A 27,232-nucleotide genomic window follows, 5' to 3' on the forward strand; every position below is an offset into this window, starting at 1 on the left:
ATCCGAACTCTCAACTCCTGCGGGCTGGGAAGCAAAAGACGAAGCCAATCAGCCCACCGCAAGGAATCCGAATCAGCTCGTGGAATTGGCGAAAGCGGCGAACGGGGTTTGTGTCTCACTCAGTAGGCTGTGCGGACTTCTTCCACCGGGCTTAACAGATTTACCCCGTTTCTAGGCGTTTGTCGGTCAGGACTCTTCTGCGCAAGCGATGATTAGCCATCTCGAAACTTCGCCAACCGAAGAGCATATTCAGAACTTCCCGCCTGACATAGTTTACGGCGGATATCAGCAGCAGCTCATAGCGCGGCCAACGGGGTTGCAGGGAAGGCCGGTTCTTATACAAATGAGCGACCCGAGGGATCTCAGGAACTCTAGGAGGGAACTTGGCCACTATCAGATTGTGAACGGCGTACCTGTTCTTTCCTCGCAGGGACAGGGGCCGTGGGCGCAACAGGGCTTCTACATTCGACAGTCTCAAATGGCAAATAGCGCCGGCTCTTCTACCTCGAGGCAACAGCAACCTCAACAACAACAGTCTTCCGCGGCCGTCAATGCTGCTCACAGAGTACGGGCTCAAGAGAGAAGTTTCAGAAGTTCCCCAGCACTGCAGCCAATTATGACAGGAGGGGCAACGCAGCGGTCATATCTGGACTCGGACTCGGATGTGTCTATGCTGTCGTCGATGACCTACTCGACCTCTGGTTCGTCGTCAGGCCGACAGTCGAGCGCTAGTTTACCACAGGAAATGACTGGCGTACAGGATTGGAGGACCGACCCATTCGCAATGTACGCAGCTCAGCAGCAGCAGAACCGAGGCATCCCATGGGAGCAGCAGCAGGAGGGCCATCCGGCGTATCTGTCGCCAATTGACGTCGAGATGATGCGTCCCTACATGATGTCTTCTCTGAGACATCCACAAAATATGCTTCCAAATGGCACTATCATCATTCAGGAAAGCCCTGCGGTTGGTGGTCAGCAGGTGAGGCATATGCACACCATGAGTCAGATGATCACTCCCGTCGCCCCTCCAACAATAAAAGCTCTACGAAAGCCGCTGCGAGTCAATTCTGCACCTGCACCGGGACCCAAAACAACATCCATGCAACCACGTAGGGAGATCATGCAGGGTCCGACTCCTATCGAAAAGCCACCAATTCCAAGTCGCACCGCTTCTGAGACAAAGTTATGGAGAGGAAACCTCTCGGCTCCTATAGAGGGTGTCATCGATTTGACCGCAGATCCCTCGCAGAGTTTCCCGGACGGTTCGGTGACAGGGGAGAAGGCGGAACGGCCATTACCAGCACCGCCACGGCCAAGGTCAGCACCCGTTCTCCAGACTTCCATAGCAGCGGATCCCACCATAGGGGTATTGTCGAGCCCGTCTATCCCGGCAAGCACTTCCACGACCACAACGCAGAAGCGGTCCCACAAGAAAAAGGCGAAGCCGACGGCGTCAAAACTGGACGCCCAACAGGCCCAGAGGGTCAATGGGGTTTACATTCCAGCCGGACTGGTAAATCCATTTTCAAAGAAGCCTGCAGCAGGCGGAAAGGAGGAGGCGGATTTGGCTGAAGATGTCCTCAGCATCCGCGACGTGATTGCCACCGTACAACCAGCGGAAAGTGAAAGCGAAAAATCGAAAAAGTATGTACAATTTCTGTTAAGGATACCTTACATAGACGTTTGAAGCTGAACCTGATGGTCAAACCTGCAGGTCTCCCATGGAAATCAACAAGCCATCGAATACGGAAAATAATGCGAGCAAAAGTGTCCCAAATCCAAGAAGCGCAGCCCGAACTGCCGGGCCTTCTCTCGCCAAAAATGTAAAAGATACCCGTAGCACCTCCCCGGTGAGGCCTACCACGCGTTCCGGCATTCCTAAATTCCAAATCCACGAGGAGATCGATGATGCCAAGGTATGTTTCATTCCACACCGGTTGCTGTCATTCTGGTAACAAACCTCTGCGCTTTGACTTGGTAGAGCATTCAAAATGACGACCATTGCTCCGCGTGTTTGGGTCGTGGCCGCTTGCTTTGCTGCGATTCATGCCCGAGAGCTTTTCACTTTCAGTGTCTGGAGGAAGGTTTTGAGACCATCACTGATGTTGAGGTGGATACTTGGGATTGCCGATCTTGTCGAGCGCGAAAGGTAGGTCGAACGAACCGCAGATTCCGAATCATGCAGGAGGTATCTGATTTCGGGATTCATCTGTGTACGAGCAGATTCAAGCTGCAAGCAGCAGGAAGGGCAAACGGAAGGCAGCATCCCCCGCCACACCCGGGCAAGCCGCATCCGGTCTGTTCGACAGGCTTTTGGTGAACTTGGAGAGCCTGAACCCACGAGTATTTGAGTTACCAGGCGAAATCGTCAACGCATTCGAAAATGTATATATGCACCCAGCAACCGGGGCGTATATCGATACCCGGGAGATCGAGATCACCAGACCGAAGAGTCACAAAGCGGGGGCACGAAAAGGGAGTTCGGCCGCCGTTCTGGAGGGCATAGACGTGGCGAAGCTGACGACCGATCCGTCCGCCGTAACATGCCACCAATGCGGCAACTCTGGGTATAAGTTACGTCCGACGGCGCTATTGGCCTCTTACAGTATACCACAGCCGGAGAATTCGGCGGGTCGACCCCAAGCACTGCGAACGGATCTGGTGAAGTGTGACTACTGCCCCCTTCATTGGCATCTGGACTGCCTGACGCCGCCATTGACCTGCATACCACCCGAACTGAAGGAAGAAGAAAAGGAGGTCGTCGATGCTGGGATGTGGCACGCGTTGCGACTGCGTACCTGGGGCGCGGATGACCGAGGGGAGCGAACGGATGCGAACGGTGAGGCAGAGACCGGGGTGGTCCATCTCCGACGGAAGTGGATGTGTCCGTGTCATGCTGACTGGTCGATGCCGAAGCAACGCGTTTTTGCCCGACGACCCTGGGTGGAGATCAATGCTGAGAAGCCTGTCGACAAGGAGACGAACCCAATACCCTCGGAGCCAATTCTGTTTGTTAGCCAGAAAAGTGTTGGTCCAACAACGACTTCGAAAATGGATGCTGCTAGCAAGGATCTGAGGATCGATGCCACCCAAAGCAAACGGCGGCCCATCGACTCCGTCGAAGGCGGCACGCCCACCAGCGCCTCAAAGAAAGCACGCACGAGTGCTGGGGACGTACATGGTCGCAAGGAAGTCGTGCTCCCCAAGCCAAAATCTCCAACAGTTAGCGAGCCTCTCCCACCACCCATTCAGACCACCGAAAGCGCAAACAACGGCAACATCGAAGTCGTGAACGACTCAGATACCACAACCTACTATTCAGCGAAATCCTCCGCCTCTAGAAAGCCTTCATTGAAGAAATCGCCGATGGAGGAGCTCGAGATTGGGGGGGTCAAGTACAAGCTCCCTGAGCGTCGCATCAAACTGGATTTCCTGGATCGAGTGCGGACCCTCGCTGAGCTGCGGGCGCTTGAGAAGGCGGAGACGGGTGGATCCAGCAGCAGCGATGGAAAGGACGCGGAGAAGGATCAGCGGGTCCCGTCGCAGTTTAGCCATGTTGGCGCGACATTCCGCAGCTGTGTCAACGAGCTGTATGAGGCTGGGGAGCGCGGCGTTGATACGGGTTGCGGGCCGCTTCCTTATGCAGCTAGTGCGTTTGTGGATGGTGCTGCGCTGAGGCATGCTGGGAGTGTTAGGGCGACGGATAAAGAAGCGATTGAGGTATGTTCTTGGGTCTGATTCGCCATAAACTTTCAGATTGGTTCTGCGCACCTCATCGATTGACTTTTTCTGGCTTCGTACAGTGGCTGGAATCCGTAACCAAAATGCAATCCGAGTTGGCCTACCTTCTGCAAATGCGCATGGCAGCCAATGCCTATATACAATCTGGTCTTCCCGGCACTGCTGGGCCTTCCACGAACGCAACCAGCAACGACGAAAGGCCGGCGTCAGTCCCACAACCGGGCGGACAACAGAAAGATCCTGCTCCCGATGTCCCTCCCGCGGTAAAGGTGGCAGCGGTCAGCAAAACCGATACCCCTCCCATCGTAGCGGTGCCCGATGATATTGAGATTGCCGATACCGACTCCACGATACCCCCTCGCATCACCAAGACCGCCGCACCGCAACAAACCGAACCGTCTGAAAGCAAAGATGACGTAGTCGTCCTCGACAAGCGAGACCCAGAATGGCTTGCGTTCTGCGCTTGGAAGGCACGGCAAAACACAACCGTGGCGGCAACGTCATCACCGCAACACGTTCACCAGAACGAAGAGTCGGCGGAAACACAGTTTGGAGTTACCTTACCGATACATGGAGCATAGCGAGCGTTGATTGGGAGAGCTCATGGAATGCAAGGGCGCAGATGACAGGAGATTTTGGCCTTTTGCCTCGGAGGACGGGGATGCGGGAGTGGTCCTATATATGCCTTTAATGTTGGACAATTATGCTATCGTGCGGGCGCGCTTGGTATCTGGGGAGGAGGGTATTTTGTCGCGCGGTGCTAGCTTGTTTGTATATTGGGCGCTTACTCTTTATTTTTTGAAATATGAGGTTGCCTTTTTGGCTTGAATCATGTTGCATTGCGTCTTCCGTTGGCGGACTGCTTTCTCTCGGCTACCATTGATAAATCAACTCGTGCCCACCTTGAATCTGCCCCCAGGAGAGCCAATGCTGTGGCTCCCAAGACCTTCTACCTCTACATGCTGCTAATGCTACGACGCTCGCAACGGTACTCCGCCGCTGCTATCATCCGCTCCCCACTCCTAGGGGCCGCATACCTCCTACCAGCCGTCGATCCAGGCCGATCAAACCCCAGAAGCCTTCCAATCTATCTCTTCTTCGCCGCCTTCACCCCCCGCTTCGGGCACAACTCCTTCACGGGGCACGCCTCACACGCGGGATTGACAGCCTTGCACAACACCTGCCCAAACCCGACCATCAGCGGGTTGATCGGCCCCCACAGCTCCTCCGGCACCTCCATCTGCAACCGTTTTCGCGTCTCTTCGGGCGTTTTGGTGGTTACCCAGCCGAGCCGGTTGGAGATGCGGTGCAGGTGTGTATCGACTCCTATGGCGACGTGTCTGTGTTTGCCCGAGGGCGGGAGGTGTGAGATTGGGACCATATGTGGACTACCAGGACCGACTTTCTTGGACCAGGTGGGGAGAACGACTTACGTACTTATGCCATGCCGCAGACATCGTCAACGCAGCGATCTTTGGACCGACGCCTGGCAATAATAACAGCTCCTCGAAAGTGGTTGGAATGTCCCCGTGGTATTGTGTGCTGCATATTTGACTTGTTCCTATCAAAGCCCTGCCATTGTCCATCGAAGGGCACGTCAGCCGTCTGAGCGTTTGAGGAGCACTCTGGGCATCCAAATGCCATACTCCATGTCGCTCAAAATGGTTTTCGTCTAGCCGAACGCAGCAGCCCTTACTTTGTCTTCTGATTCTGCATTCCTATCCATTTGAGGTGATCCCTGATGACCTCGGGTTTGGTTTCCAATATGGCATCGGGTGTAATGCCCATGGGAAACGCTTCTTGCAGCTTGCGGACCGCGGGCTCAAGTTTCAGGTCGGGCGTTTGCGCGGACAGGATAAGGGCGACCAGCACTTCGAACCTATAGACCTGGTACGAGAAGCAATCGTTCACATAGGGGGTCTGAGGGAGGAGTTCCCAGACAATATCGGACGGACCTTATTCCCGAGATCCTTCCTTCCCAATTGTGCACATCCGCACCAGTCGACCGGCGCCGTTACGCTCTTCCGAAAGACCTCGATCACGTCGTACACTGCTTGACCCTTCCACGCGGTGCTGGGGACACTCGGAGCTTCAATATCCTCAAGCTTGGCATGTGCAACGCTCTCCAATTTCGCATCCTCAAGCTTCACGATTGCTGCACCTTCCAGCTTCACTGTCGGCGCATCCTCGAGCTTGACACTTGCTACATTCTCCTGCTTTACTGTGTCCAGGAGCTTTGACATGCTCCTGAGTGGTGGCGACGTGAAAGCACTGCGGCACGCACGAATTGCGCTGGCGGGGGAATTCAGCATGCCCCAGCGTCGAGAACTTCCAACTTTCCGTCGCGGAAGACACGCTCGCGTTTCGCAATTCATCGGCACTCCGCGCAGCACTCCGCCTATGGCCCACAGGTCCGCTAGCAATTACTATGGACCTGTAGTCCGTATCTGGGAACACAGCAGGTCCTGTTGCTTTCTGGTCCGAGAAGTTAGTCCGAGAAGTCCGAGAAGTCCGAGAAGGAGGAAGACATGCTGATTTTTGCAAATGCTAAGTTTAAACGAAGCCACTTGGTGAAAATCTCGATGTGCCCATCCTGCAGGGTTACATCAATAGTGCATTCTTTGACGCACGCAAGCTCAAATGGAATCGATGTATAGGCGCGGTGAGGCGGTGTGGTCATTACGGGACTGTGCTCGAAGGGAAGCTGTCGAAGGCCAACAGCAACAGTCCCGCAATCCTCTTTTGGTCGCAGTGTCATGTCAAACATGGGCTGGTTTCCACAGACCTCAGGGGAGTTTGCATCACGCCGACGTTTGGCCCGCTGCATCAGGCCAATGGCTGCATCCTCGACCGCAGAAAGAGAGGAGCGGAGAATTTTACAATTCAGGATGCTACTAGTATGGCAGCCTCGCCGCTTGGCACCGTGCGGCGTGAGGACAGGCTCCGACAGAGAATGTGGAATTGCGAGCGCAGCCGCAGCCGCAGCAGACCCGGAATTTTGCAAAGGTAGCTACATGATACATCCCAGCCTGCACGTATAATCACAGTCTGAGAGCATGTGTGCATACCTCAAGACCAGTGAAAAGGCAAGAGGTTGAAAGACATGGCAAAGATCGAATGACGAACGGGACCCTTTCAATAGATACGTAGTAGCCGTCGCATTTGAGAGGGCGCTGGATATCCTTTCTCTTTGGAGGCATATTTGGCACCGATGTACAGTATGTACAGTATGGGTCTATATGTCTGCGACCTCACGTGACTAAGTCAGTGTCTATCGCGAGCTGCCATTGAATTGACAGCGTCGACCACGGCATCAGTCTCCTAATACTTTGTGCTTCCCCCGTTGGCAGCTATCACCATTCTCCTCGGCATGTGCCAAGGCCGAGGTCAAGACGTCGGGGTCAATCTCGCAATGGCGAGTATCTCTTGTCTGCTTGCTTGGTAGTCGCCGGCAGAATCGCCTGGTAGTCGCCGGTCGCGTCCCGGGGGGGGGGGGCCGGCCTGGAAGTCACGTGAGGTCGCAGACATATAGACACATACTGTATGTTGATAGATTTGATCTGAGAGCAGGGAGGCTCACTGACGGAAGATTCCCTATATCTAACGGCGCATACGTCGTGTGATTTGATTAGCCACACGAAACCCCTACTTGTAGCGAGATAAGTCCCCCTTACTGAGGCTGAGAAAGCAGACTCGCTGCAAGAGGCAGGTCGTTGGCTAATGTGGATCCTTAAGTTATTGTCCACGGGAGAAGCTAGTTCCCATCAACGCGCGGACATAAATGGAAATATTTAATTCGGAAATGCGAACGCAATAAGGGCAATAAGGCCAATAAGGCGCACGACGGCGAGGCAGAACACTAGGCACAAGCGAGAGAGAAGCCGCCCGCATTCGCAACCTCACACAATCTCCCTACTGCCACGACGTTATTCAGGGGATAGCACCGCCCCGTAGAACGCAGGGGATATCTCCTACAACCGTCAACGAAGCGTCCCATTGTGGGGACAACCCCTCCCAAGCCGCTAGCCTCGCCCGTGCTGTACGGACGGCACGCCCCCTCTCGGACCTTCGGGCATAGCGCAGCAAACGGAAAAAGTTTTCGATATCTGCGGGCCCATCGACCCTTGGAATGTCCTCGCTGCAGATGAACACCTCACACGGCGGCATGGACCCTTCCTCGCATAACGGGCAGTACGGCGGCGGCGGCGGCGGGCCTGCAGAACACCAGCCACGCGGCATGGCCGGCGATTCGGCAGGAAGCCACGTTCAGCACGTCCATCATGTTCAGCAGCCGCAGCACCATAACTCAATGCATCCCCCACACCCTCACTACCCTCAATATCAACAGCACCCCCAGCATACTCAAACCCACCAGCATCCCCAAACCCACCAGCACCCGCAAACCCACCCACACCCTCAAACACACCAGTTCCACCAATCCCAGCCTCAACCTCACACCCAGCATTACCCTCAGCCACAAAACCCTCACCCACAAAACACTAAACTCCAACACGTGAACCACAACCACCCACAACCGACCATCGCTATGCACCCACTTCCTGCCGTACCACCACCGCCACCACCCAAAACAACCACAAAGGGCACTGCACCCGATCTACTGAATCCCAATGTGGCTTCCGAGAAGAACGCTGACGGTTTATTCGAGTGTACTTATGCAAACTGCAAAAAGGCTTTTGCGAGGAGGTTCAACTTGTCCACTCACTACGCAACGCACTTTGGAATAAGGGAATGGGAGTGTGAAGTTTGTGAGAGGAAGGTAAAAGCATCGAAGGAAGTGAGATAAAATGGTCGTTAGCGTGTCCGAACGAAGGGAGGATATGGCGAGCCTGCTGGCGAAGTGAGAGTGCGTCGGTAGTAGAAACTGCGCCGCCCAACATCTTCGTCGACGGCGGAGTGAGCGGGATTGCCAATTTCATGCATGGCTTCATACATAGCCCTCAATTGTGTTGTTGATTGTTTGCTTCCCGTACTAACATCCTCTCATATAGTTCACCAGGCGGTATGATTTGACTCGGCACCAGGGAATTCGTCACTCTGGCGGATCAACGGGACCCAGTTGCAAGAGCAAGCCATCGAAAGGCAAACGTAAAGCATCCTCTGCCGGCAGTGTGGAATCGGAGACCAGCCCGCACCCAGCAGGGACCTCCGCTCCAGCTTCCAAACCCGCTGATGCAATCAGCACAATAACACCGTCGAACACACCGGGCGCCACTCCGACAGGCTCGGCATCGGGAACACCCGTGTACGATTCGCAAAGTGACCCAAACCATCCTCCTCGTGTGGCTGCGCGACTATTGGTAGGGGTGCCGTCGCCGGCGACGACCCCAACCAGTCCAGCCTCTTCTTACGGGGACATTCGCACGAAGAACGAGATGCAGCAGATTGTGAGAGGTCCCGTAGGGCTCCGCATGGACGTAACATCTGCATTTGTCGACTCGAACGAGGCGAGGAGACCGAATAACCAAGTTCAGCCAACACATTATACAACTGACTCACCACAACGAGCGTCCATCAATTCCATGCTCGGCGCAAGCATGCCAAACATACCCCAACAGCAGACTAAGTGGATCATGCCCGCAGCCGGCAATACCTATCCTGCCGCTGCCGTTCATCCTCAGCCCCAGTTCAATGCTGTCGCTGCTGAAAACCTTCCACCGTCCCACCATCGTTCTTCTCCCGCATACCCAGGGTACGTCAACCATCTTTTACAACACGAAAGTGGCGACAGTTCCCAATTTCTCATGGAAAATCGACCACAAAAGGGCAGGCTGTCCGACCGCATCCAACTACCCATCCCATCCATCCATATCGGCGATAACAGACCACCAGCGACCATGGATGAACTGACACCTTCCTCTACAAAGCGGCGACGACGATTTCCCGCCCAGGAAGCCACTCCGCCGCCATCCGCTTCCTCCTCGTCACTGGCTTCCGCGCGACCACCCATATCCATGTCGGCCTCGTCGAGCATCAACTCATTGATCGACTGGCCGGTGCTTACCCCGACGTCCGCGCTGAGCCATGCCCCGTTCCCATACAGCAATGTCAACGGCGCGCTGCAGCACCTTACGCGAACCGTGCACCACCCCGTGGCGCGGCCAGAGTACGATATGACGACAGCCATGCAAGAGCGATACAATAAAGCGGTGAACCATCCCGCGGGCCCCACTCAAGCGTACAACGAAGCGGTGGCGCAACAACAACAACAACAGCAACAACAACAACAGCAGCATGATCAACAAAACCAACAACAACAACAACATCAACTACAACAGCAAGCAGCAGCCCCTCTCCCGCCGCGGGTCGTCGAGAACGAGGAAGAAAGGCGCGCTATCGCTGTTGCTATGCTGCTGGAGATTCCGGGCACGTCGCATCGGAGGGATGGGCAGCCGACGCAGCAACCATAGCCAACGCAGTTGCAGCAGTGGCATCGTCCTTTTGATGTGTGAAAAGCACACCTTTTTTGAGGGGATTGTAAAGGCCGCGGGGGGTGTTAGATAGCCCGAGCATCACCAGATATCACGGCGATTGAGGCCGCTTTCCCGCAATTGCACATCTTTGTACAGCACATATTCAGTATCCACCCCACCCGTCGCCCATTCATTGTAGAAAGACCACCCTCCCACCGTCACACGCCACAACACACCCACTTTCTTTCACTTGTTTGAAGAAAATCCTGCATAAGGCAAAAGCTACAAAATATATACACATCTTAATTGAGGAACAAAGAACGGAGGCTGTAAACATGTGGACTTTTTTCGGGGGGGGGGGGATCGTTGAGTGCATCATTATCCGTATTCGGTGCGTGAGTATACGATCAGCGCCAACGGCTCACAGAGTGGTTTCATTATTGCAAAATGGGGATATATTGGTGTATATCAGAAGGCCGATGGTCGATCGTCGACAGCACGAGTAACGAGACGATTTGGGGTGGTGCGTTGATTATGAGGAATTGCGAAGTGTGATCCTTTTTTACGCTCTTGTGCCGATGACGATTTCGAGGAACATGTCGTCTGCGCGTTGGAATATTAGATACGACGCCATGCATTGCTGAGAAGCAGTTGCAAAAGGGACTTACGGCTCATGTTGACTTTTCATGTGAGTGATGGGTGAGGGAAGAAGGAAAAAGTTAGAATCCGGCATGACATCGTACACGCCGTATATGTGTAGTGCATACCCCAGCCGTCCTATTGAGAGAAAGAAGGGGGGCGAAATCAGTCTCAAAAGTTACAAGGACCAGAAGGCATGCAAATTATGACATACCCGATCCTGATCATAACTCTGGAACGCCTCCGACAAATTCTTAACCGTAACACATCCACAGATGAACGAATCGAAAGTAATATCTACTGCGCCTGTTAAAATCACGATTCAACGCACTCTAAGGCACTTTTCCTTTTCTCTTTTCGCGCGGGCAACACACACAGACAACGCACAGATACGCCGTATGTGTCATCTCACTCACGCGACCGACGTACCTTTCTTTGCAAACTTCTTGACGACCACGTCCACGACGCGGTCGGAGACGTTGAAGCCGAAGGCGGATAGGGCTTGGCGGAGCTCGGCGCGGTTGATGGTGCCGGAGTTATCTCGGTCGAATTGTTTGAAGATGCGTTTCCAGTCCTCTGTTTGGTTGTGCGAGGTGTGAGTACTGAGAATATCGAAGCGTGGCGGGGTTGGCATCTACTCTGATCGCTGAACTCACCGATGTATTTCCACAAACTCACAAACTCCTGGAAACTGATGCTGCCTGAGCCGTCGCGGTCAAACAGCGTCATCATCAATTGCACCGTTTCCAGCGAGAAAGGGGACCAATCGCCGTTGATGAGAGCCCGCTGGATCTCTTGAGGATTGCACTCGCCAGATCGGTCCGCATCTACCGCCACGAACCATGACCATAACTAAATATAACAGATGGGCACGGGTCAACCAACAAACCATCCATCAACCCATCAACCACCAACCCATCAACCGACAACCATCATCCACTTCCAATCAACCATCAACCATCAACCATCATCAACTATCCATCAACGACCATCACCCATCAACAACCGATACCCTGCTCGCTCCGCTCGCGACGAGGATGTTGGGTGGAGATGGGCGGAGCGTAGCTCGCTTCGCTCGCCAAGGCCTTCGTGGACCTATCGGTCTCCCAGACCGAAGTAACCCTGCACCTCGCTTCGCTTGTTGCAGTACAACACCCACGCTCGCTTCGCTCGTGTCGGGGCTCGCTCTCGCTCGGGATCGCCCCGCTCGGAACGCACCTGAGGGTCAGCACCTGGAGGAGGCACCTGACTTGGCGGAGCTTGTTGAGAAACGCCGTAAGACTGCTGTCCATATGGTTGTTGTGGTTGGCCATAGGCCTGTTGTTGCGGCTGACCATAGGCCTGTTGTTGTTGTGGCTGACCATATTGGGGAGGCGGGGCAGCGCCGCCGTACTGTTGAGGAGCGCCGTATGTTTGTTGCTGCTGCTGTTGTTGTTGTTGTGGGGGCTTGTAACCTCCCTGGGCTGGAGCGCCATATGGTTGTTGGTATGCTGTTTAGGGTGGGCATGGGAGTGAGACGTTCTGGATGGCATCACGGATTGGGCCAGTCGCGATAGAGGGAGGTCTTACCCATGTCTGAGCTAGATAGGTTGCTCTTGCCAAGTAAGACCTGATATGGCGGAAGCGACGGCGGGAGTGTGGGAATGTGAACCTTTTGTGGCGACTTGCAAGTTGCGAGGGAAAGGCGGGAGGAAGAACGGGGCAGGCGGGAAGCCTCTCATCCCAGACACGACACAGAGGACACCCGCCCGCTTCTGACAACCCGCTTGTGACGTGCGCCATGTGGCTTGGCTCTCCATTTGCGAATGCATTGATTGATTGACTGATTGACACTGCTTTCGGACGCCGTCTTTCCCGAAGCCCATGAAGGCCATCAAGGCCAGCAGCTTGTTGGAAGCCAACCACACACAGAGTCGTAAAGAACAACTTTCAGCAGCTGGAATCATGCGCATTCTCAGCTGGAACGTCAACTCCATAAGGACCCTCAAGGTACCTTCCCAGACAGCACGCTTGAAATGCGGATGCGGATGATCTTCGACCCCTCACACCCTTCATATCCGTGCAGCAATACCACCCATGGAACGAGTATAAGAGCTATAGCTCACTGATGGATACACTGGATGCCGGTGAGAGCTGCCTTTTCAGCACCTGAAGCAGGCTATATGTGATTCTACCCAACTAACTTTAGCAACTCCTTCGTCCAGATATTGTGTGCTTCCAGGAAATGAAAATATCTCGGAGCAACACTGACTCCGACTTGGCGCTGATACCGGGCTACGACGCCTTCTTTACATATCCAAAGGTGGGGTGCGAATGCATTGATTTAGTGGCGGGCAAGAGTACCCTTACTAACGGTGGTGTTCAGCGACGACACGGATACTCAGGAGTCACAACATATGCACGCTCAAAGTATACCCCAGTCAACGCAGAGGAAGGCTTCACCGGCACACTGTGCAACCCTGCCACCTGCAAGGACCCGATCGGGAGCTACGGCGATATGCTGCAAGAGTTGACACCTGAGGAACTATTAGAGCTCGATAGTGAAGGACGGGTCATGATCACGGATCATCGACTGTTTGTTCTCATCAATGTGCGTCGAGATGCGAGTGACATTCTGAACGAACGTTCCGACATGCATTACGGGTTTCGAACTGAACTCTCGGCATTCTTAGGCTTATTTCCCGGTGACGGATCCAGAGCGTGTGGAATTCAGGGCCAGGTCAGGAAGAACACATTGCGAGAGGGCCCGTCGTTGTGATCGCCCTTATTCACGTTCTGTATCGCAACTCAGAGCAGATTCTATGGAGCAATGAAACACCGAATCGAAGCGCTCCTCGCCGCCGGTCGGGAAGTCATACTTGTTGGCGATGTGAGTGTGTGATGGTATGAAGGTCGCTGGGGACTCTTTTCCCCCTTCTAACTATCATCTCGAACGGTAGATCAACGCCTGCTATAGTCCCATGGATCACTGTGACCCGAAAAAAAGTCTCCGAGAGAATGGAATCACTGAATTCCACGATACCCCCACTCGGCGATGGCTCTACGATTTCTTACATCCTAGAGGTCCACTGTACGATACATTCAGGGTGTTTCATCCGACACAGGAAAAGGCATTTACTTGCTGGAACACCTTACTGAATGCGAGGTAGGCGACTGGCTTCTGTAAAGAGCCCGAACGAAGTGCGAAGCCTAAAACGTTCCGTTTCATAGACCAGTCAACTACGGTTCGTGTAGCCGGCCGCTTGAGCGCCATAGATCGTTGCATTTCTAACACGGCAATGTCACCTAGGAACTCGAATCGACTTCATCCTCTGCAGCAAAGGCGTTCTCCCATGGATCAAAGACAGCACAGTCGAAGCCACCATAATGGGCAGCGACCACTGCCCCGTCGCCTGCGTCCTCTACGACACTCACCCGACCACCGGCCAGTCACTAGCGGAAGCGATGAACCCGCCGGGTTGGACGGGGGAACGAGTCAGGGAGCCGGTCAAGCTTTGTGTGAAGTACTGGGACGAGTTTTCGGGGAGGCAGCAGAAGTTGAGCAGTTTTTTTGTGAAGAAGGGGGCTGGGGGGGTGGTGGAGGCGGCTGCGGGAAAGGCTGGAGTTGTGGAGACCTTTACAAAGGTCGAGTCATCCAATAGGGATGATGTGGCGAACGGCGATGTGGGTGCGGTCGGTGCGAATGTGGTCGCTGCGCAAGAAGTTGCATGGAACGCATCAAAGGACTCAACACTTGGCCCGAAACCACCGATCACACTAGCGAGGAAGGTTCCCCGTCCGGACAAGAAACCTACCCCACCAACAAGATCAGGGTCATACAAACCAATACCAAAAGGCCAAAAGACCATCGGATCCTTCTTCGCACCCCGCTCCACGCCCTCAATACCACCACCACCAGAACCGGACGTCGCACCACCTTCTCAAGGCGCGGACCCCACATCCTCACAACCCTTCTCACAATCCCAGCTGTCAACAGACACGGACGTCACATGCTATTCCTCCCCCGTCGACAGCCAAACCGACAGCCAACCCGACTCTCTCTCCCTCCTCGCAACCCCTGAAGCCGCAACCCAATGGCGCGCTCTCCTCAACCCCAAAGCCCCACCCACCTGCTACCACAACGAGCCCACGAAGCAATGGAAGGTCAATAAACCGGGACCTAACCACGGGCGCGCGTTTTATTTGTGTCAGAGGCCGATTGGTGCGGAGGTGGAGCCGGTTGTTGGGGCGGGGGATGAGGAGGAGGAGAGGGGGACAGGTCAGGAGAAGGATCCGAAGGTGGTGTGGAGGAGTAGGAAGAAGGTGGGGGAGCATCGATGTGATTTTTTTCAGTGGAAGAATCCGCCCAAGAGGAGTGGGAGAGGGGCGGTGGGTGAGGGGGAGGCGCCGGCGGCGAAAAAGTTTAAGCGGTAGGGTTGAACGGTGGTGATGGGCTCCTGTTTAGATAGTTAGTAGCCTTTGGGACACAGCGGGTGTCGGGCGTGAATAGTCTCAGCTCCTGTATATGCACAGCCATGTCAGACGGTATTTTTAATAGCGGCCATGTCTAGATTCCGTAAAAACAATGTATATTCATCATACTACTGATATTCTCTCGAAAGACAATCCGAGAACCATACATCCAAACACTACGAAATACAGATAACACAGAACGCCGCCCCACCTTAATAGGGCCATGCAAGAGATCTCTATACGACTATCACTCAACCTTCTTAATTCCCGCCGCCTCCTCGAATCCAATAACGTGACTATGCAACTTCTCGCGCCGCTCATGCAGGGCTAATCGCTGGCGGTCCAGATGCTGTTTGTGATTGCCGAGGCCCGTGAGCACGTCGGTGTAGAATGTGTCTTCTCCCCTGAAAATATGAAGGGATAAGTTGTGCACATTGGAGGATATCGCAGGTGGAGGACAGTACAGACTCTAGGTTTTTCTGGAAGTCTGCGAGTTTTTTGGTGATGCGTACGGAAAGGTCTGTGAATTTCGAGCGGAGTTCAGAAGATGGATATGAATCAAGAGAGATGTACATATCCTGACCTCTAACCCTAAGCTTGATCTGCTCCGTCGTCCAACTATCAAAACGGGTCTCCTCCAAAGGCTGGCCCAACGAGGTGCTGGAAATCTGACCGTCGCCCATGGAATTCTGTGTCGCTCCCATTTCGGCGAAGGTAAGAGACGATTGCTGGTAAGATGATTGCTGGTTACTAGACGGCTCGTCTCCGGTGTGAGGGAGATGTTGACGACGCGAATGTACCGCGTGGGAATCATGAGGTTGAGTATCCTCGTGAACGTAGCTGAGGTGCTCTTCGTCTGGCAAGTTATCTGCGAGGAGATATGCGTAAGAGATCATGGCAACTTTAGGATGCAAGCGATAAGCGGAGTAGGTGCAGAGCCACAGCCACTCCTCACAACCTCCAATTACGACTTCGACGCTGGCTCTCCTCGATTCGCGGTAGTGCACGCTGTCGCCTTAGCAAGTGAATAGGTAAGAGACCCATAAAAATTGTAAGGAAAGCCCATGTTTTGCAGATCGCAAATCAGTTTACCGGGAAGTGGTGGTTCAGCCATAATCTGAACTGCACGAGCCCGGCTTTCATGAGGCGGGGAGAACCAAGAGTCGGCATTCGATGCCATCATGGGCGAAGTATGCATGCCCCCCTAAAGATCGATCAACATTGACACTTGAGCGCCACCCGCGAACCCGAAAGGAGCCTTTCCACCTACTTCATCGATCATCAAGGCTGGTAGGCCAAATGACTGGGTCCGGTTCTTCGTTTGGGTAGGCGTAGCCACGTGTGGCCTTATAGGCGCAGGGGGCTCAAGTCCATGTCGGACCCTCTTACTGCCCACGTCCTGAGCGCTCCACGACCTCGATCTTTTGGCTTGACTAACAACTTCCATGCTGTTCATCCCAGGGCGCGGCGAAGCTCCACTGTTTTCCTGCGAGGAGCGAACCACAGACTCTTCCAACGCTGTTTTCTTGTTCCTGGGCTGGCTGTACGGGTTGAATAAGCTCGCATTGGCGGCGATTGGTGGTGTATGTGGGGGACTGGGTTCGTTTGGTGCGCGGAAACGATCGAGGTTCTGCAAGCCGACAGGGAATTTCAAGCTGGCGGAGCGTGTAGAAGCGGGCGCCGACGGGACCTTGAAGGAAGATGTGTCTGGCTGGGACATGATTGCGGGACACTTCCGATTTTCTGGCTGGTGGGAACATGCCAATCTCCAAGATGGTGATGAGAGTTCGAACGCTGCTGAGCTTCGGAATCACAGCGTGCTCTGCATCACGTGGCTGCGCGCCAAATTAAATGTCCCACATTCGTGTATGGATCCGACCTGATCTGAGACGGCGCTCTGTCCGACCGACATTGCGCCGACGATCAACCACCACGATTACTCTTCGCCCGCCACCTGTTTCTCCCGTCTGGCGACTTCTCAAAAGCTCTGTTTCGACTAACCATGAACGGCCACAACGTAAGAATTCGCCACCACCCGTGATCTTCACCTCGCGTGTCAGAGTTGCTCACTTCCTTCGTTCGCAGGACGAGACTCTTGTGAAACCCGAGCGTCGGGCGTCGCGCTCAGTATCCCGCTCTCGTTCTCGCTCACGCTCCCGTAGCCCCCGCAAATCAAGCAGCCGTCGTAGAAGCTACTCTCGATCTGTCTCCAGGGACAGGCATTCGTCAAGGAGAAGGTAAGCTGACATATACCACGTTTGGGATATTGGGGGAGGCCTGTCGGTATGGAAATGGATGCGTAGGGAGGGTTGGAGTTCACCTGAAGGCGGAGGCGGAACCCCCTGGGGAATAGCGAACCCGCGCATTGCTTGATGGTTCTCTCGTCTTCTGGTATTCTGGTCTGAAAAGTGTCTTTGGCATGAAAAAGGGAAGGAAAGATGTCAAGGCCGTAAAGTTTCATAAGGTCTTGCCAAGCAGACACGAAGCACGCCATTGAAGAGAAGTTGCGAGTGACGACGAAGAAGAAGACCAGGTGTCCATGGGAAGAGAAACTGGGCGGATCATGACAAGATTTCGGAAGACGCCCGCCTCCCCCTGCCGAATCAATGGCCTTATCATATCCTGAAGAAATGTCGAAGTGTCTGAAACTGATTTCTTTCGCCATCTATGTCCTTCTTCGATACGTCTCTCAAGGTTCGGTCGGTGAGTAGACGCGGACCCTTTTCATTTCTCTTGTGTCGTTACTGAAAAGCTCGATTCTTTATTTTGTCGTAGATCTCGGTCGCGCTCGCCCTCTCCTCGGCGTGGTGGACCTCCTCCTCGACGTGGTGGTCCTCGAGCAGGCCAACCGGAGCCGGAGCCCAGCAAAGTTCTTGGCGTTTTTGGATTGAGCGTCCGCACGACTGAACAGGATTTGGAAGAGGTATTCTCCAAATATGGCGAGCTGGAACGTATTACTGTCATTTATGATAAGCCTGCGCATAGCGAGGACAGAGGCGTAAGTTGTGATCCTTATCGGCATTTGTATGACATGAACGTTCGCGGATCAAGGTCTGACTCGATTACATAGCCCACCAGATCTCGTGGGTTTGGCTTCATCACCTTTGCCAAACAGGAAGCCGCCACTGCCGCGCGCGAGGCGCTCAATGGCATTGTAAGTGAACGGCCCTTGGCATTTTACTTCATCGTGGATGACATCTCACACTGTACATGTACAGGAATTGCAAGAACGTCAGATTCGTGTTGACTATTCTTTGACCAAGCGTGCGCATTCCCCCACTCCTGGTCGTTACATGGGCCGCGAGACGCGGGACGAGCGCCGAGGATACCGCGGTGGCGGTGGTGGCTTTGGTGGAGGGTACGATCGCGGAGGATATGACCGTGGGGGCTACAGGCGGGACTACGACCACCACAGTCGAGGCAGGGAGCGCTCTTACTCGCCTCCTCATCATTCATCGTCTCGCCGCCGTAGCCCAACCTACGACCGCCCTTGAGCTGTTGATTTGATTTGCATCAACCTTGGTGTTGGGCGTTCGATTTTTCATTCTTGTGCACCGGCCCGGCGATATGGGGGGTGGATTTCTCCACCGTTTTGGGATGGGAGTAGTCTAGGATATCATACGTTCGCCCCATGATTCACACACCTTATTCTGGGACAAACTGCGTAGTGTAACATACAAAAACATACAAAAAACATGTGCTTATTGGTTTTTCTTTCAATTTTGCTCTGCGAAAGTCCAACTCCATGCTAGAGCGCAGGTGGGAACTGGGGAAGTCGGGAAAAGGTGGACGCGACTCGCTTCAGCGTTGACTCGGAGTGGGGATTCTGGGGAAGGCAAGACCTTCGGCTCGAAACCCACCACCCTTTTTGCATATAAATACAGTAGACCCTGTGGCGCGGAACCGAACCAGATCAACGTTCGGCCGCATATCAAACGTTGTCTTTGTTGACTGGATATCATACTTGCACCTTCAGCAAACGCACTCGCCGGCCCGATCAGCCATGGGGTAGGCACTGAAACAGCGAGAGTCAGCTCCACCCTACCATCACTAATCTTTCCTATCTTGATATCCACAGTGTCCCGGCCCTCTTCCGCTGGCTCTCGCAGAAGTATCCCAAAATTACTTCCCCCGTAGTTGAAGAGCAACCGCGTGAGATCAACGGCCATGTCATCCCCGTCGACCTCTCGAAGCCCAACCCCAACGAGGAGGAGTTTGACAATCTCTACCTCGATATGAACGGTATCATCCACCCCTGTTGTCATCCGGAAGGCAAGCCGGCGCCGACCTCGGAGGAAGAGATGTTTGTTGAGATCTTCAAGTACATTGACCGTATCATGGGCATGATCCGGCCGAGGAAGGTGCTCTACATGGCCATTGACGGAGTTGCTCCGCGAGCGAAGATGAACCAACAGCGATCGCGACGGTTCCGCGCCGCCCAGGAAGCGCAGATATTGATTGAGGAGGAGGAGAAGATCCGACGGGAATGGGAAGCCGCGGGAGATGTCTTTCCGGAGAAGGATAAGAAAGATCATTTCGATTCCAATTGCATTACGCCGGGAACTCCTTTCATGAGCAATCTGGCGACCGCATTGAGATACTACGTGGCTGATCGGTTACATACCAACCCGGGATGGCGAAATCTGAAAGTCATTATATCGGATGCTAGTGTGCCCGGTGAAGGCGAACATAAAATCATGGACTACATTCGACGTCAGCGGTCACAAACAGGATATGATCCCTTCACGCATCATGTCCTGTATGGTCTGGATGCGGATCTTATCATGCTGGCGTTGGCGACCCACGAACCATACTTCAAGATTCTCCGAGAAGACGTCTTCTTCAAGGACAACAACAACAAAGGTTGTTTCATCTGTGGGCAGTCTGGACATCAAGCAGCGGAGTGCACTGGTACGTTTACTATATCGTTGGGTTACTCCAATTCTGGGACATGTAACTCACTCGGCCCCACAGGAAAGAAGATGGAGAAGATTGGGGAGTTCGGGGAGAAAAGCACCGGAACGCCGTCAGATGAGAAGCCGTTCATTTTGCTTCATGTTAGTGTTCTGCGCGAGTACCTCGAAATAGAATTGAAGGTCACGGATCTTCCGTTCCAATGGAGTCTTGAGCGGGCCATTGACGATTGGGTGTTCCTCTGCTTCTTCGTTGGGAATGATTTTTTGCCACATTTGCCATCACTGGAAATCCGAGAGGGGGCGATTGACAAACTGATCGAGCTGTGGAAGAAGAATCTGTTGCATTGGGGCGGCTACCTTACCGATAGTGGCGAGATCGCCCTGGATCGGGTTCATGCCATGATGGCGGACCTTGGGAAGGTAGAGGATGAGATCTTCAGGGAGAGAAAGAAATCTGAGGAACGGCGTAAGGATGCTCAGGACCGTAGGAAACGAGAGCAGGCCGATAGGGATCAGGTCAAAAGCAGCGGTTACGATATGCTCGAGCGCAATAATAGCCACGTGGAAGGTGGCATTGCGGATTTCATGAATGCTGCGATTCCTCCTTCCGTCAAGACGCCCGTCAAAAAGCCAGTGATTCCAACTGCCGACGTCAACAAAGCTGCCGCGAATGCTCTCAAAGCTTCGCTGAGGGCGAAAGCGGAAATACAAACGTCTCCGACGCATGGCACTAAACGCAAAGATCCCGAACCGGAAAACGGAGAGGCTGTCGCAGAAACAGCACCCGTTGAGGACTTGGAGCCAATATCAGACGGTGAAGACGAAGTTGAACCCGATATTCCTGAGGAAGAGATTGAGGAGACTATGACCGTCGCCGACGTACCCATTCGCCATCTTCCTGTAGTCAAGAAGGCGGAAGACGACGAGCCTTACGATGACGTGAGGTTGTGGGAATCAGGTTGGAAGCAACGGTACTATCTGAACAAGTTCAAAGTGGAGCCAACCGACGTGGGGTTCCGCCGCAGGTAAGCAGTTTCGCAAAAGGCATTGACATGAGATTGTTCTGATGTGGCTCTCCTCGACTAGTCTTGTCACATCCTACGTTGAAGGGCTGTGTTGGGTTTTGAAGTATTATTATCAAGGCGTCCAGTCATGGAAGTGGTTCTTCCCTTACCATTACGCTCCCTTCGCCTCTGACTTCGACTTCATCGATGAGCTTCACATCACCTTCGAGCTAGGCATCCCGTTCAAGCCCGTTGAGCAGCTCATGGGTGTACTCCCCGCTTTCAGTAAACAGCATATCCCGGCACCCTTCCGCCCCCTGATGACGGATCCCGAGTCGCCCATCATTGACTTCTACCCGGAGAAGTTCCCCATTGACCTTAATGGAAAGAAGTTTGCTTGGCAAGGTGTTGCCTTGCTCCCTTTCATTGAGCAAGACCGGTTATTGGAAGCTATGAGCACTCGGTATCACTTGCTGACTGAAGAGGAGGTTATTCGGAATACGAAGGGAGAGGAAGCCGTTGTTGTTGGCGGTGGTAACAAGCTTTATGAGCCATTCTGTACATTGTATGGACGGCAGACTGACGACGGGGTGAGTGTTCTTGTCATCCGCAGTTTTTGGTCATCTGCTAGTTTGACGGTGATGTACTAACCCGAAAAACGACTTTCAGCCAATGCCCATTGACCCCAAGAAAAGCCAAAAGTTCTTCGGCTCGGTATTACCGGACCCCCAAGCGTGTCTACCAGGAAGCACCTACGAGTCCCCACTCGTTGAATATGGCATGCCCGACATCAAGAACAACAAGTCTATAAGTGTTCTGTACTTCATGCCGGAGTTTGCCCCGGGGCACATCTTCAAAGCGGACCTACTGCCGAATGTGCAGATGCCTCGTCAAATCTTGACTGCCGATGACGCTTACGCTGTGAGGATGGGCTATAACAGTCGCGGAAGAGGTCGTGGGAGGGGTCGTGGTCGTGGTGGGGGTCGTGGGACTGCAGATCGATTCATCAGGTATGCCGGTGACCAATAATTTGGTATTCCGCCTATTTCTTCCCTGCGTGCTGACAAAGGCAGTTTTCACAGACATGGAGTTGGCGGTGGACGAGATGACTCGCGCGACCATAACCGGCAAGATGACAGGGGCTCGGGCGGGTACGGACACGATTCCAAAAGGCCGCGTTATGACAATCGGTCACATGACCTACCATACATGGGTATGTGCGCGGGATTGAGTTCATTTTTTTCGAACGGGTGACTAACTGCTGCTTTACAGGCGGAGGTGGTTACGAACGATACAACTCGGGGAGCAACTACGAACAATCGGGCGGAAGTTATCAGTCGGTGAGTTGAATGACATCTTTTTGCTGGCAGTATCAAAAACCAACCGGCTCCCAACAGTATGGTGGTGGCTACACTCCTAACACATATGGGAACCAGCCAGGCGGCTATCAGCAAGGCGGTAGCTACGGTGGTAGTTATCAGCAAGGAGGTGGCGGTTATCAAAGCTCAAGAGGAGGCGGCGGCTACTATCAAGGAGGAGGAGGGTACCAGGGCGGGAACCAAGGAGGTTACAACTCGTCAGGAGGAGGTTACGGAGGCGGCTACAGCAATTCACAGTACTCAAGAGATGGGGGACCTCCAGGCGCTGCGTCTGGTCAACAGGGCGGATACGGTAATAATTACGCTCCCGCGCCCCCGAACTTGGCATGGAATAGGAACGTGTCTGCCGGTCGCGGGTCGTCGTCATCCCCTGCACAGCGAGGGAGAGGTGGCGGCAGGGGTGGTAGTTATAGATGAGCAGTAGCCCTGTAGAATGTGTTATTGTTTTCCGTTCCCTGATTGGGTTCGGTGTGTTTGATTTCCGGTGAATTTATTCGCCGCCGCTGTGAACCAGGAAAAAATGTAGCAACCTGTGCAACAACCATGATACTGTACGTACGTTGAACATCGTGTCGGATTCTGTAAACCAGTGCCTGGGAAGGCGTTTCTGTCAAAAAAGCTGTCATCGGAAAATGACAGCACCTCTCGCCAAGACCGGAAATGGGCCAGAAACACAAGCATAACCTGTAGTACTTTTCCTTTCTTACGCGTCATGGGGGAAAGGTGTGTTGACCGTTAGCGGCCGACTTCGCCCACACAGGGCTTCAAACTCACACCCTCGGGGCATGGAAGATCTAACAACAGCGCGAGCCCTTAAAAGCCCGGGATTACATTCTTCCTTCCTCTATAATCTTCCATCCCGCACGCAGCTTAGTCCCAAACACAAATCGAGACACTTAGCATCCGAATTCCTTATTTTCAATCATGGGTCTTCCAGTCATCCTCTATCTCCTCGTCTCAGCAACAATCGCAGCAGCGTATCCGACCGGCGCCGGGATCTGCTACGCCAATGAATCCGCCATCGCCGCCGTCGGATCCATGGGCCCTTCCAACGACAATCTTGGCTACGCGCTGGTGGTCGGCGGCCAGGCTACCTCTTATTCACCGGGGAGGGCGCTGAATGTGACGCTGACGGGCAACCAAAACTTCATGGGACTTCTGTTGTATGCCGCCAGCGCGATTGATGCTACCGCCCATGCCGGCACATGGAGTGGGTTGGATGCGGATAAGTTCATGGTGAGTTGGATGTACTCAGCAATTGTGGTTTGCTACCGGCTTGGACTCATCATCTCTGTTAATCTTATTACAGTTCCTCAACAACGACCAAGGCCCGGTGGATTGCAGCACGTATGGCATCAATGCCACGGTGACCCACGATAGCCCTATGTCCAAGTCCGTCCCTTTGACGTTTACTTGGTGAGCAAAGAAAAGTTTCACAATGGTTTGATTACAGTCCCCTTCTGACCCTATTCCTCTTGTGCATCCTTTTCAGGACCCCGTCAAGTACCACAATCGGAGATGTGCATTTCTACAGCGTCGTAGTAGTCTCTGATACGGTCGGGTTCCAAGTGCTACAAAGTGCCAAGGCGCTGACCGCAGCAGCTTGAATCGTTCGTTCATGTGCAAACATGGGCTTATATTTGCTTATATCTCTACAAGTTGCCATCATCGGCGATGCCTCCGGCAGAGGTACAATGATGTGGATGGCAGATAACCACCACGGAAAATGGGAAGGGGTGAAAACTCTAGACTACCGGGAGAATGCGTCTGGTCTGCGGCCATTGCCAAGCACCACCGAACGCACAATCGAGAGGAAATTCTTGGTACTTAGGACGTCCCGATTGTGCACTTTCATCCGTAGTTGTAGTGGTCGTCTTCCAGGAATCTCAAATGGCGTCCAGTCTTGGTTGATACATTCAGGGTTGGGGCAACCCATCAATCCATGGACGAATTCCATTCTTCCCTTTCTAGCTTGCCATGGCCGAGAAGACAGCCGTCGTCGGATGTTTTTCTTCACACGACCGTGGCAGTTGGGGCACACAGACGACGTTCGATACTCATCTAGCAAGTAGCATGGAATGCTGTTTCTTGCAAAGAGTGTGCGGAATCTGATTTCCATGATGAGTTAGCATATTATAATACATAAAAAGCAATGATGGTCACTCACCCTTTGGTCTTCGATGACTCCTGAAAGCACATGGTTTTTCCAGCGTCGCTCCAATCACCCAAGATGACCGAAAAATGCTTTCCATACAGGCGTCGCATGTTCTTGATGAGCTTGCTCTCAGACTTTTGCCGCAGTGAGAACGCCTTGAATCTGCGAGCAACGTGAATCTCATCCCGGTAAAACTCATCCAGGGCGGGATCTGGGATATGGATGTCAGCCTATGTATTACCAAATTTGAAAATCAAAGTTGAAGTAGAACATCATACCCGCATGTTCGTAATCCACGATGAACGCTGAGAACGCCTCGATGTTCATGCTCTTGTGCGACGGAATCTGTGATTCCATCTCAGCAACGCCGGCATTGATCTTCCGCTCTGTCATGTCTCTTCGAAAGTACCGAGACTTTGTCTCGACCGCCTGTTGAGTGGATGTGTATCTGATATGGGGTGGTGCATTGTGAGGACGCTGCAACGGAATGTCGCCGCAATGGGGATGGTGGGCATAGGGGCGGTGGGAGCGGCAGCGGCGACGGGGGGCTGAGGGGCGGCGACGGGGGGCTGGGGGGCGGCGACGAGGGGCTGGGGGGCGGAGACGGGGGGCTGGGGGGCAGAGACGGGGATGGAGACGGAGACGGAGACGGAGACGGAGACGGAGACGGAGATGGAGACGGAGACGGAGACGGGGATGGAGACGGGGATGGAGACGGAGACGGAGATGGAGACGGAGACGGGGGGCTGGCGGGCGGAGACGGGGGGCTGGCGGGCGGAGACGGGGGGGGGGGGGGGGGGGGGTAGCGGGGACAGCAGGGCAGTAGTAATCAACTGAAACTTACCGAAATGGCTGCTCCTTCTTGTTGTCTCGACAGAATAGGAGGTCACGCTTGCCCGGATCAATGCAGACAATGTTTGGAGCCTCCCTTAAGTCGTCAATGTGGTACTCAAAATACAGCTGCTTGACTTCTTCCCGCATTTGGGCCTTGCTGCGCTTCCGGGCCCGATACCCATACTTGAGCCCTGGCTTCTTGAAGTGGATGGTAACGGAATACCCGTCGGTGCTAATTGACCCATCGAACTTGAGACCAAGCTTCTTTCGATGTTTGAAGACCTTGTCCTATAATCCGTCATTCAGCGAGGTGATTGAAATAAAGGATACAGACTTAACTTACATTCACATTGAGAAACTGCCCCCACAGCTCCTGCTTGCGTTCATCAGTGAGTTTCCCCATGCGACATCGGCCAACATCCAGGATATGAATGGCTAGGATCGTCGTGTCAATCTGAACAGATGACTGGATTCGAGATTTGCGCAGCGGGATAGCCGAAAACAGCCGCATTCCACGGCGCTCATAGAGGCGTGAGAGCTCACAATAGGCACCTGTGATGTGAGGCGGGTGCGGACCATGATTAGACAAAAGAGGAAGCCGCGGGGGGGGGGGGGGGGGAGCGGAAATATACTAACTCACCTAAATATGGCATTGCGTCCACCGCAAGGCTGTACGCAAGGGGCTCATCCTGGGGAGAAAACAGAGCCCATAACTTGTCAAGGACGGTCCGCTCAAGGCTTGTGAGGTGGCCAAACTCCTCTTCGATTGGGTACTCTTCAAACGTTGCGTACTTTGTGAATTGACGGACACGCCGATAACGCTGTTGGCGCTGCGCTTGGCTAACTCCGGCTCTCCGAAGATGCAGTACGACTTGCTTCAAACCAAGCCTTTCATTGACATAGCGCAGAAACATTTGCATAAAATGCTCCTGTACGTTGACTTTGAGGTTGGTGAAGATGCTTGTAGCTGTGTATGCTGCGGTCTGTTGGCTATTTCGCATGCGGATGGGGGCAAATCCGTGAACATTACGGTACTCTTGAACCCGTGGACGCAACTCTTGCGCTATGACCGGATTGCCGTTATAGCCCGGATTGTTTAGTAGCTCAAATATCACACTAATGTGCTTGTCGGTGATGTCCGGGAAATCGTGTAGAGGATGATCAGCTGTGGTGGGGTGGGCAGATGTAGCAGTTAGGACATTGTTATGGGAAATATTATGGGAAATATACAGTGTACCTCAAAAACTCACCAAGGTAGTACTTGAGGAAGAACGTGGTGTGGCGCGCAAGGACGTGAACATTGCCGAGGAAGGTTGTCAGGCGCTCCCTTTGCACTTGATTGTGATTACGGACTCGGTGAAGGGAAACCTTCGTGCTGGCATGCGTCTGCGGGCGGGGTCGTTGAATTGGTGGTAGAGGCGGGGGTGGTGGAGGCGGGGGTTCAAGCACCAGGGATCCACCCGGTGTGCTGGGAAAACGAAAAGGGATGGGAGCGGGGAGGTTCAAAGGGCGCTGAAGACCCCTGTCGACAGGTGAAAGCCCTCGCTGCTGGTGCTGTTGCCCGTCTTCATCGCCAGAACTCTCGCTAACCATGTCCGCGATTGCTTGGGGCAAGTGGCGTTGGACAGATGGTGGGAACTTGAATCGAGGGCGCGGGGGCTGCAATGGCGTCTGTACGGCG

The 27,232-nt window shown here is 53.7% G+C and overlaps 10 protein-coding genes across 10 annotated transcripts; 6 read left to right on the forward strand and 4 right to left on the reverse strand.

The window, feature by feature from the left end:
* The first annotated feature begins 1,774 nt into the window (after positions 1–1,774).
* Positions 1,775–4,511, forward strand: EV422DRAFT_417976 (uncharacterized protein). Its single transcript, XM_053067080.1, has 4 exons — positions 1,775–1,916; positions 1,984–2,149; positions 2,224–3,720; positions 3,804–4,511. The coding sequence occupies exons 1-4, from the start codon at positions 1,906–1,908 to the stop codon at positions 4,320–4,322; spliced, it is 2,193 nt and encodes a 730-aa protein (XP_052926532.1). The 5' UTR covers positions 1,775–1,905; the 3' UTR covers positions 4,323–4,511.
* A 55-nt stretch (positions 4,512–4,566) lies between these two features.
* EV422DRAFT_417865 (DNA glycosylase) lies at positions 4,567–5,813 on the reverse strand (the record flags this gene model as incomplete). The annotated part of the gene is made up of 4 exons (XM_053067079.1): positions 4,567–5,081; positions 5,179–5,313; positions 5,438–5,628; positions 5,697–5,813. Coding segments are annotated over 4 exons (696 nt in total), but the record flags the coding sequence as incomplete, so codon positions are not given.
* Positions 5,814–7,542: 1,729 nt separating this feature from the next.
* On the forward strand, positions 7,543–9,952 carry EV422DRAFT_577838 (uncharacterized protein). The gene is made up of 4 exons (XM_053073267.1): positions 7,543–8,518; positions 8,558–8,605; positions 8,751–9,451; positions 9,525–9,952. The coding sequence occupies exons 1-4, from the start codon at positions 7,871–7,873 to the stop codon at positions 9,607–9,609; spliced, it is 1,482 nt and encodes a 493-aa protein (XP_052926534.1). The 5' UTR covers positions 7,543–7,870; the 3' UTR covers positions 9,610–9,952.
* Positions 9,953–10,486: 534 nt separating this feature from the next.
* On the reverse strand, positions 10,487–12,499 carry EV422DRAFT_525743 (uncharacterized protein). The gene is made up of 8 exons (XM_053070082.1): positions 12,381–12,499; positions 12,030–12,301; positions 11,468–11,663; positions 11,241–11,387; positions 11,026–11,117; positions 10,940–10,949; positions 10,841–10,852; positions 10,487–10,775 (listed from the first exon to the last, which is right to left on the reverse strand). The coding sequence occupies exons 1-8, from the start codon at positions 12,382–12,384 to the stop codon at positions 10,735–10,737; spliced, it is 774 nt and encodes a 257-aa protein (XP_052926535.1). The 5' UTR covers positions 12,385–12,499; the 3' UTR covers positions 10,487–10,734.
* Positions 12,500–13,014: 515 nt separating this feature from the next.
* EV422DRAFT_525751 (Endonuclease/exonuclease/phosphatase) lies at positions 13,015–15,422 on the forward strand. The gene is made up of 6 exons (XM_053070083.1): positions 13,015–13,113; positions 13,177–13,530; positions 13,603–13,680; positions 13,751–13,956; positions 14,022–14,035; positions 14,101–15,422. The coding sequence occupies exons 1-6, from the start codon at positions 13,036–13,038 to the stop codon at positions 15,222–15,224; spliced, it is 1,854 nt and encodes a 617-aa protein (XP_052926536.1). The 5' UTR covers positions 13,015–13,035; the 3' UTR covers positions 15,225–15,422.
* Positions 15,423–15,937: 515 nt separating this feature from the next.
* EV422DRAFT_418157 (uncharacterized protein) lies at positions 15,938–17,029 on the reverse strand. Its single transcript, XM_053067081.1, has 2 exons — positions 16,534–17,029; positions 15,938–16,467 (listed from the first exon to the last, which is right to left on the reverse strand). Exons 1-2 carry the CDS (start codon positions 16,981–16,983, stop codon positions 16,228–16,230), a joined length of 690 nt encoding a protein of 229 aa, XP_052926537.1. The 5' UTR covers positions 16,984–17,029; the 3' UTR covers positions 15,938–16,227.
* A 127-nt stretch (positions 17,030–17,156) lies between these two features.
* EV422DRAFT_525765 (uncharacterized protein) lies at positions 17,157–18,983 on the forward strand. The gene is made up of 6 exons (XM_053070084.1): positions 17,157–17,280; positions 17,349–17,500; positions 17,958–17,966; positions 18,039–18,261; positions 18,334–18,417; positions 18,482–18,983. Exons 1-6 carry the CDS (start codon positions 17,266–17,268, stop codon positions 18,755–18,757), a joined length of 759 nt encoding a protein of 252 aa, XP_052926538.1. The 5' UTR covers positions 17,157–17,265; the 3' UTR covers positions 18,758–18,983.
* Positions 18,984–19,023: 40 nt separating this feature from the next.
* EV422DRAFT_525769 (exoribonculease Dhp1) lies at positions 19,024–23,151 on the forward strand. The gene is made up of 8 exons (XM_053070085.1): positions 19,024–19,271; positions 19,342–20,174; positions 20,238–21,204; positions 21,266–21,773; positions 21,853–22,193; positions 22,266–22,396; positions 22,456–22,523; positions 22,581–23,151. Exons 1-8 carry the CDS (start codon positions 19,267–19,269, stop codon positions 22,977–22,979), a joined length of 3,252 nt encoding a protein of 1,083 aa, XP_052926539.1. The 5' UTR covers positions 19,024–19,266; the 3' UTR covers positions 22,980–23,151.
* Positions 23,152–23,271: 120 nt separating this feature from the next.
* EV422DRAFT_525772 (uncharacterized protein) lies at positions 23,272–24,319 on the forward strand. Its single transcript, XM_053070086.1, has 3 exons — positions 23,272–23,798; positions 23,872–23,978; positions 24,055–24,319. The coding sequence occupies exons 1-3, from the start codon at positions 23,487–23,489 to the stop codon at positions 24,167–24,169; spliced, it is 534 nt and encodes a 177-aa protein (XP_052926540.1). The 5' UTR covers positions 23,272–23,486; the 3' UTR covers positions 24,170–24,319.
* Positions 24,216–27,144, reverse strand: EV422DRAFT_577845 (uncharacterized protein; the record flags this gene model as incomplete). Its single annotated transcript, XM_053073268.1, has 7 exons — positions 24,216–24,670; positions 24,730–24,928; positions 24,996–25,165; positions 25,562–25,839; positions 25,895–26,103; positions 26,192–26,716; positions 26,802–27,144. 7 exons carry the CDS (start codon positions 27,142–27,144, stop codon positions 24,313–24,315), a joined length of 2,082 nt encoding a protein of 693 aa, XP_052926541.1. The 3' UTR covers positions 24,216–24,312.
* Between the last annotated feature and the right edge of the window lie 88 nt (positions 27,145–27,232).

This window comes from Fimicolochytrium jonesii, assembly GCF_025526975.1.
Source record: "Fimicolochytrium jonesii strain JEL569 chromosome Unknown EV422scaffold_8, whole genome shotgun sequence".
In the NCBI taxonomy this organism is placed as follows: domain Eukaryota; kingdom Fungi; phylum Chytridiomycota; class Chytridiomycetes; order Spizellomycetales; family Powellomycetaceae; genus Fimicolochytrium; species Fimicolochytrium jonesii.

What these genes read in the sequence shown, in the direction of transcription:
- EV422DRAFT_525751 (XM_053070083.1), top strand. Translation starts at nt 13,036, where the DNA reads ATGAAAATATCTCGGAGCAACACTGACTCCGACTTGGCGCTGATACCG. An exon ending in CCTTCTTTACATATCCAAAG is followed by an intron (nt 13,114 to 13,176) that starts GTGGGGTGCGAA and finishes GGTGGTGTTCAG; the next exon opens with CGACGACACGGATACTCAGG. An exon ending in AAGTCATACTTGTTGGCGAT is followed by an intron (nt 13,681 to 13,750) that starts GTGAGTGTGTGA and finishes CTCGAACGGTAG; the next exon opens with ATCAACGCCTGCTATAGTCC.
- EV422DRAFT_525765 (XM_053070084.1), top strand. An exon ending in CGCATAGCGAGGACAGAGGC is followed by an intron (nt 18,262 to 18,333) that starts GTAAGTTGTGAT and finishes TCGATTACATAG; the next exon opens with CCCACCAGATCTCGTGGGTT. An exon ending in GCGAGGCGCTCAATGGCATT is followed by an intron (nt 18,418 to 18,481) that starts GTAAGTGAACGG and finishes GTACATGTACAG; the next exon opens with GAATTGCAAGAACGTCAGAT.
- EV422DRAFT_417976 (XM_053067080.1), top strand. An exon ending in GATCTTGTCGAGCGCGAAAG is followed by an intron (nt 2,150 to 2,223) that starts GTAGGTCGAACG and finishes GTGTACGAGCAG; the next exon opens with ATTCAAGCTGCAAGCAGCAG. An exon ending in CGGATAAAGAAGCGATTGAG is followed by an intron (nt 3,721 to 3,803) that starts GTATGTTCTTGG and finishes GGCTTCGTACAG; the next exon opens with TGGCTGGAATCCGTAACCAA.
- EV422DRAFT_525743 (XM_053070082.1), bottom strand. An exon ending in CTCCAGGTGCTGACCCTCAG is followed by an intron (nt 11,664 to 12,029) that starts GTGCGTTCCGAG and finishes TGTTATATTTAG; the next exon opens with TTATGGTCATGGTTCGTGGC. An exon ending in GAGTTTGTGGAAATACATCG is followed by an intron (nt 11,388 to 11,467) that starts GTGAGTTCAGCG and finishes ACAACCAAACAG; the next exon opens with AGGACTGGAAACGCATCTTC.
- EV422DRAFT_525769 (XM_053070085.1), top strand. An exon ending in TCAAGCAGCGGAGTGCACTG is followed by an intron (nt 20,175 to 20,237) that starts GTACGTTTACTA and finishes TCGGCCCCACAG; the next exon opens with GAAAGAAGATGGAGAAGATT. An exon ending in GACGTGGGGTTCCGCCGCAG is followed by an intron (nt 21,205 to 21,265) that starts GTAAGCAGTTTC and finishes CTCCTCGACTAG; the next exon opens with TCTTGTCACATCCTACGTTG.
- EV422DRAFT_418157 (XM_053067081.1), bottom strand. Translation starts at nt 16,983, where the DNA reads ATGTCCCAGCCAGACACATCTTCCTTCAAGGTCCCGTCGGCGCCCGCT. An exon ending in CAGCCTTGATGATCGATGAA is followed by an intron (nt 16,468 to 16,533) that starts GTAGGTGGAAAG and finishes ATCGATCTTTAG; the next exon opens with GGGGGCATGCATACTTCGCC.
- EV422DRAFT_577838 (XM_053073267.1), top strand. Translation starts at nt 7,871, where the DNA reads ATGTCCTCGCTGCAGATGAACACCTCACACGGCGGCATGGACCCTTCC. An exon ending in AGCCTGCTGGCGAAGTGAGA is followed by an intron (nt 8,606 to 8,750) that starts GTGCGTCGGTAG and finishes CCTCTCATATAG; the next exon opens with TTCACCAGGCGGTATGATTT. An exon ending in TCTTCTCCCGCATACCCAGG is followed by an intron (nt 9,452 to 9,524) that starts GTACGTCAACCA and finishes CGACCACAAAAG; the next exon opens with GGCAGGCTGTCCGACCGCAT.
- EV422DRAFT_525772 (XM_053070086.1), top strand. Translation starts at nt 23,487, where the DNA reads ATGGGTCTTCCAGTCATCCTCTATCTCCTCGTCTCAGCAACAATCGCA. An exon ending in TGGATGCGGATAAGTTCATG is followed by an intron (nt 23,799 to 23,871) that starts GTGAGTTGGATG and finishes ATCTTATTACAG; the next exon opens with TTCCTCAACAACGACCAAGG. An exon ending in GTCCCTTTGACGTTTACTTG is followed by an intron (nt 23,979 to 24,054) that starts GTGAGCAAAGAA and finishes CATCCTTTTCAG; the next exon opens with GACCCCGTCAAGTACCACAA.